This window comes from Pongo pygmaeus, chromosome 19 (assembly GCF_028885625.2).
Source record: "Pongo pygmaeus isolate AG05252 chromosome 19, NHGRI_mPonPyg2-v2.0_pri, whole genome shotgun sequence".
In the NCBI taxonomy this organism is placed as follows: domain Eukaryota; kingdom Metazoa; phylum Chordata; class Mammalia; order Primates; family Hominidae; genus Pongo; species Pongo pygmaeus.
The window spans coordinates 18,231,781-18,245,775 of record NC_072392.2 but is presented as its reverse complement, the minus strand read 5'-3'; the positions used below and the strand labels follow the sequence as shown (position 1 = coordinate 18,245,775).

At 52.0% G+C, this 13,995-nt stretch overlaps 1 protein-coding gene across 3 annotated transcripts in view; it reads left to right on the top strand.

The window, feature by feature from the left end:
• Positions 1 to 13,995, top strand: part of DRC3 (dynein regulatory complex subunit 3) — a 43,583-nt gene that overhangs the window by 10,701 nt on the left and 18,887 nt on the right. For 2 of the 3 annotated variants that reach the window (XM_054459183.2, XM_054459185.2), the window contains exons 5-9: positions 3,748 to 3,914; positions 8,524 to 8,670; positions 10,059 to 10,178; positions 10,766 to 10,878; positions 13,236 to 13,410. In XM_054459183.2, the coding sequence (XP_054315158.1) occupies positions 3,748 to 3,914; positions 8,524 to 8,670; positions 10,059 to 10,178; positions 10,766 to 10,878; positions 13,236 to 13,410 (722 nt within the window). Of the gene's footprint in view, positions 1 to 3,747; positions 3,915 to 8,523; positions 8,671 to 10,058; positions 10,179 to 10,747; positions 10,879 to 13,235; positions 13,411 to 13,995 lie in introns of all 3 variants that reach the window. The other variant, XM_063656614.1, reaches the window with a different exon arrangement.

The following is a 13,995-nucleotide window of genomic DNA, read 5'->3' as shown; positions in this document are numbered from 1 at the left end:
CTGCCCAAACTTTCAGTCTGGATGGGGCACAAAGGGGCAGCTGTGGACTCCTATTTAATCTAGACTCAGGCTGACAGATAACCATCGACAGGTAACCATTGGCTGGTGGGACCCAGATCAAACCAGGAATAATCGTCATAGAGGCTAGTGTGTATCAAGCACTTAACTACATGCTAAGTGGGGCCTATATGCTTTCCATATGGGTCTTTCAGTTCACACAGCATCCCCATCATAGAGATGAGCAAACTGAGGTCACCGCACCGCATCAGGCCTCACTGCCAAGGCCATGGAGGGTTTTGATGAGATGTCCCTTCTGCTGGCCTCTTAGGAGCATCCTCACATCTGGTGAGGGGCAGTGGGTCCCTAGCAGGGAGAAAGCGATGGGCCTGAGAGCTCCTTATGCACTGTCTTGTTTAACCCCCATTTTAATCCTAAGAGTTGGGCATCTGTTATAATCCCAATCTACAGAAGAGGAGCTGAGACTCAGGGAGCCCCAGGCACTTGCCCAAAGCTGCACGACCAAGAAGTATCAGAGCTAGGACTCACCCCCACACCTGTCTGACCTCACAGCCCACATTCCCTCCATCCTATCAGGCGGTCTTCTGGTAATAAGGGCACCCTGGGGCATCGTGAGCCTTCCAATTTGCCAAACATTCCCAGCCTCCTTTGTGCTGACAATTGCAAGCCCATAGCAAACCCACAGGCAGGGTTATGCTGCCATTTCACACATGCAGCAACTGAGGCTCAGGGAGGCTGACCAGCTTGATGGGAGTCACGTGCTACAGGTGGCAGAAGCAAACCACAGCCAGGTCCTCTGACACCTGGGCCCAGGTCTCTTGTCCCAGGTTTCTCATTTCTCTGCACCCTAGCACCCATTAATGCTGATTAATGAATGTCATGGTTTTAAGCAGGAGTTCTCTGGCCTGGCTGTCTCTCAGACATAAAGCAAGTGCCACTGAGCCCCATGACAGCCCCCTGTTTCTGTCTGCTTACCCAGAGAGAAACTTGAATACTGGTCTTAGTTCCCTCCCTAACAGAAGCTTATCTTCCTACTACTTGGAGCCCCTGCACACACACTTCCTAGTCAGCTCGTTCCCCCAACCCCTTGCAGTGGCCATCCACACTTCCAAGGGTCATTGGATTGATGGCCAGTGCTCCCTGGGATGGGGGTGCTAGAGCAGTGAGGGCAGGCTCTGTTAAGAGGTCACACTGCCCCTCAGAGTATAGTCAGAAGCTGGTTTTTGTGCAGCCATGGCACTAGGTGCCCAGGGACCCAACCACAGCCAGAATAGCTGGGTCCCTGGGGTGCTGAGGATGGGGGTTAGGGAGATGGCACTCCCATGGTTCAGCACGACCTCCCACACTGACATGCACAGGGCTGAGGATGTGCTGGAGCTGGCTAGCACTGGCTGTCAACAGCTGGCTGTACACATTTCTTCCCAACTTTGCTTCCAGGGATGCCACGCTGGTAGCTGGAAATTGGCCACGGTGGGACTATTTACACCACAGAAATGAGCAAGCACCTCACATCAGGGGTTTTTCTCAGCCCCCGTTGGTAAACACTTGCTAGCACACCACTAGGGGGTGGGCTAAGCCTCCCAAGAATAGAACCCGGTGGCATGGTGGGAAAGGAAGTGTGCAGGCCTGGCATTTGTTAGACCCCCATTCAAACCCCAGCTTGGCCAACACACTGACTTTGCACAAGATATTCCACTCTGTGACCCTCAGTTTCTTTTTTTTGAGACGGAGTCTCGTTCTGTCACCCAGGCTGGAGTGCAGTGGCACAATCTCAGCTCACTGTAACCTCTGCCTCCCAGGTTCAAGTGATTCTCATGCCTCAGCCTCCCAAGTAGCTGGGATTACAGGTATGTGCCACCATGGCTGGCTAATTTTTGTATTTTTAGTAGAAACAAGGTTTTGCCATGTTGACCAGGCTGATCTCGAACTGCTGGCCTCAAGCAATCCACCCGCCTCAGCCTCCCAAAGTGCCAGGATTACAGGCGTGAGCCACTGCACCTGGCCTGAACCTCGATTCCTTTATGTGCTGTGCTACCTTGAGCATATTACCATGAGGCCCATTTGAATCTCAGTTTCCTCATCTATAAAATGGGGATGATATCTATGCTATGAGGATTAAACAAGGTAATGCACTTAAAGGGCCTGGCATAGAGAAAGGACAGAGTTATCATTGGTCTCAATGTCAACAGGTGAGCATCCCCTGATATGCGGAGGAGGCTAAATTAAGATGTGGTTAAACTCATCTCCCAAATCACCTTTTGTTTTTTGTTTTTTTTTTTGACACAAAGCTTCACTTCATCACCTAGGCTGGAGTGCAGTGGCACAATCTCGGCTCACTGCACCTCCAAGGTTCAAGTGGTTCTCGTGCCTCAGCCTCCTGAGTAGCTGGGATTACAGGCATGTGCCACCATGTCCAGATAATTTTTGTATTTTTAGTAGAGACAGGGTTTTGCCAGGTTGGCCAGGCTGGTCTGGAACTCCTGACCCCCAAGTGATCCCCCTGCCTCGGCCTCCCAGAGTGCTGGGATTACAGGTGTAAGCCACCACGCCTAGCCCCAAATCACCTTTTAAATGTGATCACCCTGTGGTTATCATGCTCATATTTCCAAGCCCAGGAAAAATGCTCATTTTTGGCCTCTAGGCCATTGGTGTTCCAGGACAAGGTAACAGCCCCACCTGCCAGCTAACCCTGAAAACCTGTGGTGGGGAAAAAGTACTTTTAGGCCAGACATGGTGGCTCACACCTGTAATCCCCACTTTGGGAGGCCGAGGTGGGAGGATCACTTGAGCCGAGGAGTTTGAGACTAGCCTGGGCAATATGGTGAGAGCCTGTCTCTATACAAAATTTTTTTAAAAATTAGCTGGATGTGGTGGCGCATACCTGTGGTCTAATCTACTCAGGAGGCTGAAGCAGGAGGATCACTTGAACCCAGGAGGTCAAGGGTGCAATGAACTGTGATTGCGCCACTGCACTCCAGCCTGCACAACAGAGTGAGACCCTGTCTCAAAAAAAAAAAAGGAAGGTACTTTTATTCCCAAAGATGTAGAATTAGTCAAAAGTCTCGGTTGGGGTTGAGGTTACAGTTGATGAGGGAGCCTGAGACAGCTGTGATGGAGCTGGAAGAACCTGACCTGCCACATGTCCAGGGAGAAGCTTTAGATGAACTCTGGCCCCACTGTAGTTAGCTGTGTAGCTTTGGGCAAATCACTGAGTCTCTCTGAGCTTCTGCTTCCCAAATGATAAAACAGCAAGAGAAATTCCAAACTGCCACTCAGGGCTGCTGTCAGAGGATATACACATGAGTGCTTGATAAACTGGTAAATGCAAAGCAGACAGGAGGTGGTCTTGCTAAAATGCCACAGGTGTGAGGAAAGGGGACACTCCACCACTGTCTACCCCTGACCCCCAAGGGCACTGCTTCAGACCTGCGGGTTAGTGTTTTCCTCCCAGAACTATGGCAGAGCATAGACACCAGTATTTGCCCACATGTCCCCAGCCAGGAGGATGATTGGCAGAACTGGAGAGGGTAGTGAACATTGGAGGCTGCAGGAAAGAATCCACACCCGGCTTCTAAAAAAAATCACAAACTATTAGACAGTGAGTCCAATTCTGGCCCTGGCAGCTTGGTGCTGGCTCACAGGGCACTCAATAGCCCTGATGGTTTTATTTCGGGACAGCCCATCCCCTGACCCAGGCAGCAGACCCTCACAGCCCTCTCTTCTTCCCAGATCTGTCTTTCAACAACATTGAGACCATCGAGGGGCTGGACACACTGGTGAACCTGGAGGACCTGAGCTTGTTCAACAACCGGATCTCCAAGATCGACTCCCTGGACACCCTCGTCAAGCTGCAGGTGTTGTCTCTGGGCAACAACCGGATTGACAACATGATGAACGTGAGTGGCCGCCCAGCCCGGCCTCACGCACACCTGCAGGGCCTTGGAGCGCCGTGGGTTGAGTGGGGGTCTGTGGTGAGGGGAAGTACAGGCTGAGTGTTCAGATCTTCTCATTTTCCTGGAAAAGTCAGGAATCTGGATTACTCCACGAGGCATTTGCTCATGTTTAAATACCATGCTTAACCCAACAAAATTCATCGGAGAGCACTAGTTTACACCCTCCATATTAGTGGCAGTTCTTTCCCTGAGTCTTGCACTTATTTAACAAACATTTGCTGAGGCACGTACCTATTAGTGTTGAGCATATGTCCTGTGCTCACTGGGAACAGAGACAGACAAGATGTGGTCCCTTTGGAGTGACCAGCACACACCCCCATAGTCAAGGCACAAGGAGACAAGAAGCCGGTGTCCTGAGGAACAATAAAACAAGGCCTGTGGGTGGTAGGAGGGCACCCCGAGGCTTAGGGGTGTGCACAAGTGGCAGTGGACACAGCTGGGGGTGTGGCAGCAGCTTTAAGGGTCCTGTGTCAGAGGTGATACATCAGATGGCTCCTGGCTTGCTTCTGCAACCCACCAACCCTGAGGGCTGTCCAGTAGCCTTTGAAGATTCCTTTTCTGCTTAGGTCAGCCTGGTGGCCTGGGTTCAGATCCCAGCTGCAGGCCATGGTGGCTTAGATGAGTGGCCTGGGAGGGTCAAGTGCTGAGTTGTGACCGGTATGTAAGTCTGTCCAGCAGGACCAAACCCTGGAGGCACTGTAGTCTCAGAAGTTTGCCCTGCATGCCAGACAGGAGCATCTAAACCCAACCAAGGGTCAAGCCTTCTATGCCTCAGTTTCCTCATCTGTCAGATGGAGATGATGGCCATGATCCTGCTGCCCAGGCTTTCGCAGGAATCAAGTGGGGTCATGAATGTAACGTATTTGGTTCGGTGTCAGGCTGGAGTATGTTCCTAACAAATGGAGGACTGTCGTAGCTGAGGGCCTTCCTGTGAGTGTTGGGATGAGGGGAACTTGATGCAGATTCACTGAGAGATGACTAGAATTTGCCATCCAGCAGAAGGAAAAGGCTTCCCAGGGGGATGGAATGGTGTGAGCAAAGGCCTTGGAGGTAAGTTGGGAACGCCTGCCCGCACGCACCGTTGAGGAGCGCAGGGTCCCTGGACAAGGTCAGAGGTATGTGGTGCAGGGTTGGGCTCAGGATGTGGCCGGGCCTCGCCGCAGTCAGTCAGGATGGCCAGAGAAGCAGTGGGAGCCGAGGAGGCTTCTATCTGAGATGTATTTGGGACAGGTCTACATTTAGGAAGGAATTCACCCCCGTGAGGGTGGATTTGAGGGGGATTGTGAGAATGGGTTACCCCAGGACAGTGTGACCAGAAAGGATGCTGCACCTGCAGGGAAGAGAAGCTGGCCCCAAACTGACTGGAAGCAGAGGTAAGGCAGGGACTTGCACGCAGGTGGCTGATTTGAGAGGTGGCTTCAGGAAGCTGGAGTAAGGGAGGCAGGGAAGAACCAACACACAGGTGTGTCACTGAGACTGCTGCCCCTGGCCTCGGAAGTGTCCAGAATGCCTCCCAGAAGTGACTATCTAAGGACAGGAGCCTGAGGCATTGATCCCCCCAACAGCTAAGGGAGACCCCAGGGGGATTAACTTTCTCGCCACCTGGCTTTTGGGCTGGGTGGGCTTCTTTGGCTTCAGAGACATCTCTGAGGCAGAAAGTGAGTAGTGAGATAGGACACTGCCAGCTAAGGTCTCTCATGGCTACAGCTGAAGCCGGAGGTAAGCTGAGCCCCTGCGGCAAACAACAAGGGCATTTAGTGGTGTGATAATTGGCACTGCAAGGAAGCGGTGCTTATCAGCAGAGCTTCAAGGACGTGAGTTCCTTCTGCCTCTGGGCTCTGCCGTCCTCAGCATCTCCCTAGAGCTTGATTCTCTTATGGTTGCAGTCAAGGACATGGGCTTCCTTGTCTGCATCTAGCAGGATGGAGAGAGCAAGAACTCTCCTTCTGACAGTGGCCCTTCAGTCTGATCAAGCCACCTCAGGGTCTACACTGACCCTCAGCCTAACATCATGGCTGGGTGACAGCCAGGCTGGGCTTACATGAACGGCCTGGGGTGGGAAGCACCGAGTTGTCACTAGCAGTTCCACCTGGTCAAGCCACAGAGGTGGTGGAGTCTCAGAAGTTTGCCCTGCATGCCAGACAGGCAGCATCCAAACCCATGCATGGTCTTGCATGAATCAGCCCCTGACCTTGTCTCTACTCCCATCTCAACTTCTTCCCAGCCCTCTCCCCACCATTCTGCAGCCACCCTGGCTTTTGCTTAGTGCCTGGTATGTGCCAAGTTCTTTGCTGCCTGGGGTCTTTGCCTGTGCTGTCTTGGCTTCCAGGCATGTGCTCTCCTCTGCTCTTCTGCGGCTGGCTCCCTCAGGTCTCAGATTAAATGTCACCTCCCCAGAGAGACCTCTGAATCTCCTAACTGAAAGAGGCCTCCCTGTTATTTTCTCTCAGGGTGCCATCTTGATGTTCCTTATAACACTTAACTCAAACCATAATGATTTTATTTACTTTTTAAAACATTTGGCTGGGCCCGGTGGCTCACACCTATAATCCCAGCACTTTGGGAGGCCAAGGCGGGCGAATCACTTGAGGTCAGGAGTTCGAGATAAGCTTGGCCAACATGGCGAAACCCGTCTCTACTAAAAAGATAAAAATGAGCCGGGTGTGATGGCGGGTGCCTGTAATCCCAGCTACTCCAGAGGCTGAGACAGAAGAATCGCTTGAACCTGGGAGGTGGAGGTTGCAGTGAGCCAAGATCGCACCACTGCACTTCAGCCTGGGTGACAAGAGCAAAACTCCATCTCAAAAAAATAATAATAAATTAAAAAGAAAACATTTTTCCCCCACTCCTAAAATATATGCTCTTGCCATAAGGGCAGGGACCCCATAGGCCTTGTTCCCCACTGTATCTTCATAACCTAGCACATGCTGGAGGCCTGCTAGGTGACTAACAGTGTTTGCTGCTAGGTGACTAATAAATGACTGAAAGAAATTCATTCAGAAAAGCATGCTAGATTTTTTTTTCTATCTTTTGCATAGTATAGTGTCTAGATGCTATCCAGTAAAGTATTGCTTTTTGTTTTGTTTTGTTTTGTTTTTTTGAGATGGAGTCTCGCCCTGTCACCCAGGCTATATGGCAGGTGGTGCAATCTCGGCTCACTGCAACCTCCGCCTCTTGGGTTCAAGCGATTCTCCTGCCTCAGCCTCCCAAGTAGCTGGGACTATAGGCGCCCGCCACCATGCCCGGCTAATTTTTTTTTGTATTTTTAGTAGAGATGGGGTTTCACCATGTTAGCCAGGATGGTCTCGATCTCCTGACCTCATGATCTGCCTGCCTCAGCCTCCCATAGTATTGGGATTACAGGTGTGAGCCTTGTACCTGGCCGAAGTATTCCTTTTTTAAAATACTTTTTTGCCAGTACTTTTAATGGCAAAAACCACAATTACTTTTGCACCAATCTAATATTAACTACCTGGTTAACATTTTCCTCATTTTACTAAAAATAGAGTGTAGGGAGAATAGATAAAATTACTGGAATGTTCCCCTAGCTGTTATCCAGGGAATCCAAGGTTAGCCGTAAGTTGGGTCCCATTTAATTTAAGATATTTGTACCTTCCATGGGGCTTTACAATCTAAAAAGACATGCCTGGCCAGGTGCAGTGGCTCACGCCTGTAATCCCAGCACTTTGGGAGGCTGAGGTGGGAGGATTTATTGTGAGCAGGAGTTCAAGACCAGCCTGGGCAACATAGCAAGACCCCATCCCTACTTAAAAATAAAATAGGGCTGGGCGCGGTGGCTCACACATGTATTTCCAACCCTTTGGGAGGCCGAGGCTGGTGGATCGCTTGAGCCTAGGAGTTTGAGACCAGCCTGGGCAACATGGCAAAATCCCATCTCTACTACAAACACAAAAATTAGCCAGGTGTGGTGGCACACGCCTGTAATCCCAGCTACCCGGGAGGCTGAGGCACGAGAATCACTTGAACCGGGGAGGCAGAGGTTGCAGTGAGCCAAGATCGCACCTCTGCACTCCAGCCTGGACGACAGAGCAAGACTCTGTCTCAAAAAATAAAATTAAGTTAAATTTAAAAGATTTTTAAAAAATAAATAAAAGGGTGTGCCTATACTAGTAACAGCAACTAAAACGCCCATTACTGAATAGGTGTCAGGCACTCTTCCAGTGCTTTTCATAGCTTATTTCACTTGGTCTTTATAACACTGTAACACACATGATATCCTTATACCCATTTAACAGATGTGGACATTGAAGCTCACAGATGTTGGGTAACTTGTTCAAGGTCTCACCACATGGTTCAGCAGACCTGAACCACGGTCTGCTGGTTCTTTGAAAAGCCCATTTCTGACGGAAGGTCTCAGTACTGCTTCCCAGCCTGGGACACCCCCATACGTGCACACTGCCTGTCACCCCACCCAGTGCTGATGGTGCTGTGGCCAGGCTGACTCCGAAAGAGTACTGAGGAGGGAGGCGCAGCTGTGTTTTCAACTCTGTGGCAGCCAAGAAAATGGGCCTTTCTCCCTTTTTCTCCCCAGATCATCTACCTCCGGCGGTTCAAGTGCCTGCGGACGCTCAGCCTCTCTGGGAACCCTATCTCTGAGGCAGAGGATTACAAGATGTTCATCTGTGCCTACCTTGCTGACCTCGTGTACCTGGACTTCCGGCGCATTGATGACCACACAGCAAGTGTCCCCCTCTCAGTCTCCCAGCTCTGTGAGACAGAGTCCTCAAGTCCCCAGGTTTCTTGGAAAAGGGGCATTGAAGGGTAGCTTCCCCTGCCCACAACTAGGAGAGAAAGGGCAGCTCCCTCTTCCTAATCCCTTTACATGACTCTGTCAGAGTGATTCCAGCAGCACCCTTGTAAGTACTGTTTTGTGTGCATTCCCAGGGGCCAGGCCTCTTCCACACACTGTCCCAGGGCCACCTCACAGCCATCCTGCACTGTCCAGTTTTCCAGATGAAGAAGCTGAGGAGGGCCGGGAGCAGTGGCTCAAGCCTGTAATCCCAGCACTTTGGGAGGCTGAGGCGGGAGGATCGCTTGAGCCCAGGAGTTCAAGACCAGCCTGGGCAACATAGGGAGACCCCATCTCTACAGAAACTACCAAAATTAGCCAGGTGTGGTGGCACACACCAGTAATCCTGGCTACTCAGGAGGCTGAGGTAGAAGAATCGCTTGAGACCAGGAGTTTGAGGCTGCAGTGAACTAAGAAGATGCATTGCACTCCAGCCTGGGCAACAGAGTGAAAAAATTTAAAAATTAGAAAAGAAAAGAAGTTGAGGAGGCCCAAGGAGGGCAAGCAGCCAGGATCACTGGCTCAAGGCCAAGCCAGGATTCACCGCAAGTTGGTGTCATCCCAGGAGCAATATTAACAGCTGAGCTCCAGAAGGAACCAGGCCATCAGAGGCTCAGGCCTGGCTCTCAGGGGCAGAGTCAGGGCTGGAGGTAGAGACCTGAGTGTCATCTGAGGATTACCAATTGGCAGTACTTGAAGCCATGGTACAGGTGGGATCACCTGGGGCATGTGGAGAGTGAGCTGGGGCACGGGGATTGAGTTCTAGAGGCACCAGCATTCCTGGCCAGGTACAGGGGGATAAGCCAGTGTGGTGGAGAGAGCCAAGGGCCAGACCCTCGTGACTGGCCCTATGGCCTCACTCTACCTCTGTCCTGTTGTCCTCCTTCCCTAAAGGAGGGCCAGAAGGCCTGCTGAGGGCTGTTGGGAGTGAGAGAGCAGGTCCTCTGTGGAGAACACCCAGTCTGGGGCGAGGGGAGCGCTCCATTGCTGTGGCTCCTGCCCTGGAGATGGCCCCGGGAACCCCAGCCTGCCACGCTGCCTTCCGCTCCTCCTGGTCTTTCCCTGATTTCCCTGCGCTCACAAAAACCTGGTGAGGGTCATCAGGAGATGGGCATTCTCATCCACGAGACCTCATGGCTTTCACAGCCTTCATGCAGGCCCCTGTGCAACACCCCTGCCCATGCGCAGGAGGCTGCAGCGTGGCAGAGGCGGCATGGCAGAGGCAACGTGGCTCAGAGGAACCTCTGGTAACAATGCCACTCCCGTTCCTTGGTCAGAAAGAGCTTGCGGAGGCTAAGCACCAGTACAGCATCGACGAGTTGAAGCACCGGGAGAACCTGATGCAGGCCCGGCTGGAGGAGGAGCAGGCACAGCGGGAGGAGCTAGAGAAGCACAAGGTACTGCTCCGGCAGGCTGCACGCCCTCGGCCCCGCTCAGAGATGCCCACAAGAGGGCACTGATGAAGTAAAACGGTCCACAGGGATCCCCAGGCTCTGAAAACGCAGAAATCATGCTCCCTCCACAGGGCCTGATGCCCTCTCCCTGCCTGGCTCGTCTGCTCTCTGCCCCAGGGCCAGCTCCGTCTCAGTCCAGACCCTGACCCTACTCCTTATTGGCATTCCTGCCTCCAGGTGCTGGAGAGAATGTGCTAAAAACAGTCTGTCAGAGGCCCCTTAAGACCCTTAAGGCAGTTCCCCATGACATGCCAGGAACGGCTCAGGTCCCGTAGCCTAGCATGGCCCTGAATTCATGACTAGATCCAGTTGGCCTCTCTCCCACCAGTCTCCACCCCTCCTTGCAACCAGACTGAGAAATGTGTAACATTCTGGAAACAGCCTGCAGTTTTATGCCTCTGCACCTCTGCACATGCCATTCTCTTTGTCTGGAACATGCTCCCTCCTGACCTGCCTTCCTCATGGGCCTGTGAGATGATGCAGGGGCCCCTGACAGGAGCCATCCTACCTAGGTGTGTTTCTGCCCGCAGACTGCGTTTGTGGAACATCTGAACGGCTCCTTCCTGTTTGACAGCATGTACGCTGAGGACTCAGAGGGCAACAAGCTGTCCTACCTGCCCGGTGTCAGTGAGCTCCTTGAGACATATCCTTCTGAGTTCATGGCTGTCTCAGAGCCTGTGCCAGCAGCCTGCCTTGGCAAGGCCCCTTCCGCTCTAGGCCTCAGTTTCTCCATCTCTCTTGTAAGACCTTGGGAGGTAAAATCTCCACTTGAGAGCAGTGTACCCAAGAGGCAGTTCAGAGCCAGGTCAACTAAGCTGCATGGGGGAGATGTCTGGATTTCAGGGACATGTGGAGTATCTGGTCAGCATGGCATGGGCTGGCCATGTTTGGCAAGCCAGGTTTTCAGAGGTGGAGAAATGGATTGAAATGTGTTCTCATTAGCCATACTCACTTGTTCTTGTTGTGCACTTAGATCTGGCATTTATTGTTTTTCTCAACCACCCCACTAGGCAGGTACCATCATTAACTCCATTTTATAGTTGGAGACACATAGCTTGGCTGTCCAGGGTCACCCCATTAGAGGTCAGCTTTTGAAGCTTTGTCTGTGGGGCCTGAGAATCTCATTCTTTCCCCAGTTGCCTGGAGCCCAGAGGACGTGGTTGGTACCTGTCATTAGGGCTGTGGCTGTGACCACCGACCAATAGGCTTAAATTGTGAGCTGAGGGACTCAGGACAGAATCAAGGAGCTCCTGGATCTGAGAGCTCTGAGCTAAGGCATCCAGTCACAGGTGAGTCTATGGAGTCACCTTCACTGGACAGAGAAAAATTCACTCAAAAACCTGACATTCTGGGCCTGTGAGGTGGCTCATGCCTATAATCCCAGCACTTTGGGAGGCCAAGGCAGGAGGATTGCTTGAGGCCAGGAATTTGAGACCAGTCTAGGCTAGGCAATGTACTGAGACCCTATCTGTATTAGTCTGTTTTCACACGCCTGATAAAGACATACTTGAGACTGGGCAATTTACAAAAGAAAGAGGTTTTTGGGTGGTGGTGGTTGTTGTTTTTTTTTTTTTTTTGAGACAGTGTTGCACTCTTGTTGCCCAGGCTGGAGTGCAATTGCGCAATCTCGGCTCACTGCAACCTCCGCCTCCTGGGTTCAAGCAATTTTCCTGCCTCAGCCTCCCAAGTAGTTGGGCTTACAGCCATGCGCCACCACACCCGGCTAATTTTTTGTATTTAGTAGAGACTGGGTTTCACTATGTTGGTCAGGCTGGTCTCAAACTCCTGACCTCAGGTGATCTGCCTTGGCCTTCCAAAGTGTTGGGATTACAGGCGTGAGCCACCGTGCCCAGCCAGAAAGAGGTTTAATTGAACTTACAGTTCCACGTGGCTGGGGAGGTCTCACAATCATGGCAGAAGGCAAGGAGGAGCAAGTCACATCTTATATAGGCAGTGGGCAAAGAAAGAAAGCCTGTGCAGGGAAACTCCCATATTTAAAACCATCAGATCTCATGAGACTCATTCACTGTCATGAGAACAGCACAGGAAAGACTCACCCCCATAATTCAATTACCCCCCACCGGGTTCCTCCCACAACACATGGGAATTACGGGAGTTACAATTCAAGATGAGTTTGGGTAGGGACACAGCCAAACCATATCACCATCTCTAAAAAAAAACCAAACACACCTGACATTCTGGAAAGAATGAGGGCAGGGTGGTGAGGAACAGTGAAGAGCAGGGCTCCAGAGCTGGGTTGTTTCTGCCAGCTAGTGACCCAGGTTTGCCTTGGCTGTAGCCCTGTGTAGCCATGTGACTTCGGGCAAGGCATTTCATCTCTCTGGGCATCAGTTTCCATCCCACAGGATCACCAAGGTCCTGTAGGCTTTACCTGGTTGACTCCAAGGACTCCATGTGGCAGGCCCTTTTGTACCCTCAGCCGCAGATGAGGAAACTGAGGCCCAGAGAGGTGAAGTGACTTGCCAGGGTGGGTCCTGGAAGCAGTGGCAGAGCCAGGACTTGAACATCCCCAGCACAGCTACAGCAGCTGAGCACCAAGACAGGCCCTCAGTAAGGGTGCCCTTCCAGATAGCACACCAGAGACAGAAACACACACTGCCTGCTTCCCCAGCTGGGACCGGCTCGCAGGCTGCCAGGGTTCCCAGGCCTCTCTCCTGGGGCCTCTCTAAGCACGTCTGCCTTCTGCTCTGTAGACTCCCCAATGGTTTCTGCCTCCTTCCTTCACACAAGCCCCATTCCTGAATCCCTCAGGCTGAGGGTGGGGATGCATCAAACACACATTGTAACCACATCTCAATCCTGGCTCTCTGGGCCTTTGATTTCTTCATCCGTCATATGAACCAAATGAGACCAGGAGTTTGAGTCTCACACACTGTTGAGCGCACAGTATGCGCACTGTGCCAGGGTTACCAACACCTTTGCCGTGCCCTCCGCAGCCTGCTCCTGAAACAACTGTGGGCTTCCTTAACAGCCACTCACCTACAAGGACAAGTTTGTCATCATCTGCGTGAACATTTTTGAGTATGGCCTGAAACAGCAGGAGAAGCGGAAAACAGAGCTTGACACCTTCAGTGAATGTGTCCACGAGGCCATCCAGGAAAACCAGGAGCAGGGCAAACGCAAGATTGCCAGGTTCGAGGAGAAGCACTTGTCGGTAGGCCCCAAGCCTCCTGAGGCCCTCCTTGTCTCCTGCTGTAGGCCCTCCCTGCTCTTGCCACTCCCACTGTAGAGGGGCTGCAACTCCTGTACCCTCTGATGACCCCTGAGGCCAATGGTTACTGTCCCCATTTGCCAGAGATCATATAGCTTACAGGGGCAGAGCCAAGGCCCGCCTTACCCCAGCATCACCAACCACAGCTCCCCACTGCTTGACGTGTGGCCTGTGGGTCTTTGTCACACAAAGCGCCCTTGGGATTCAAGGTCGGCCCTACCCCTTAACTTATCATCATCGTTACTATTAATAATGGTATTAGTATGACCATTACTATTTTGACAGTAATGATTACCATCATTTTATTCATTCATTCATTTAATAGACATTTTCTGAGCTCTACTCTCTGCCTGATCCTAAGAAGCTGGAGCCACACTGGACATGGTTCCTGCCCTTGTGGGGCTCAGACCCAGGCCCAGGCCCCACCCCCTACCTGAGCAAGCAGAGGGATCAGTGCCATCCTGGAGGGAAACCTGGGGAGCCTTGGGGGTGCCCTAGGGGCGCCTTATCTTAGGCTGGGGAGTTTAG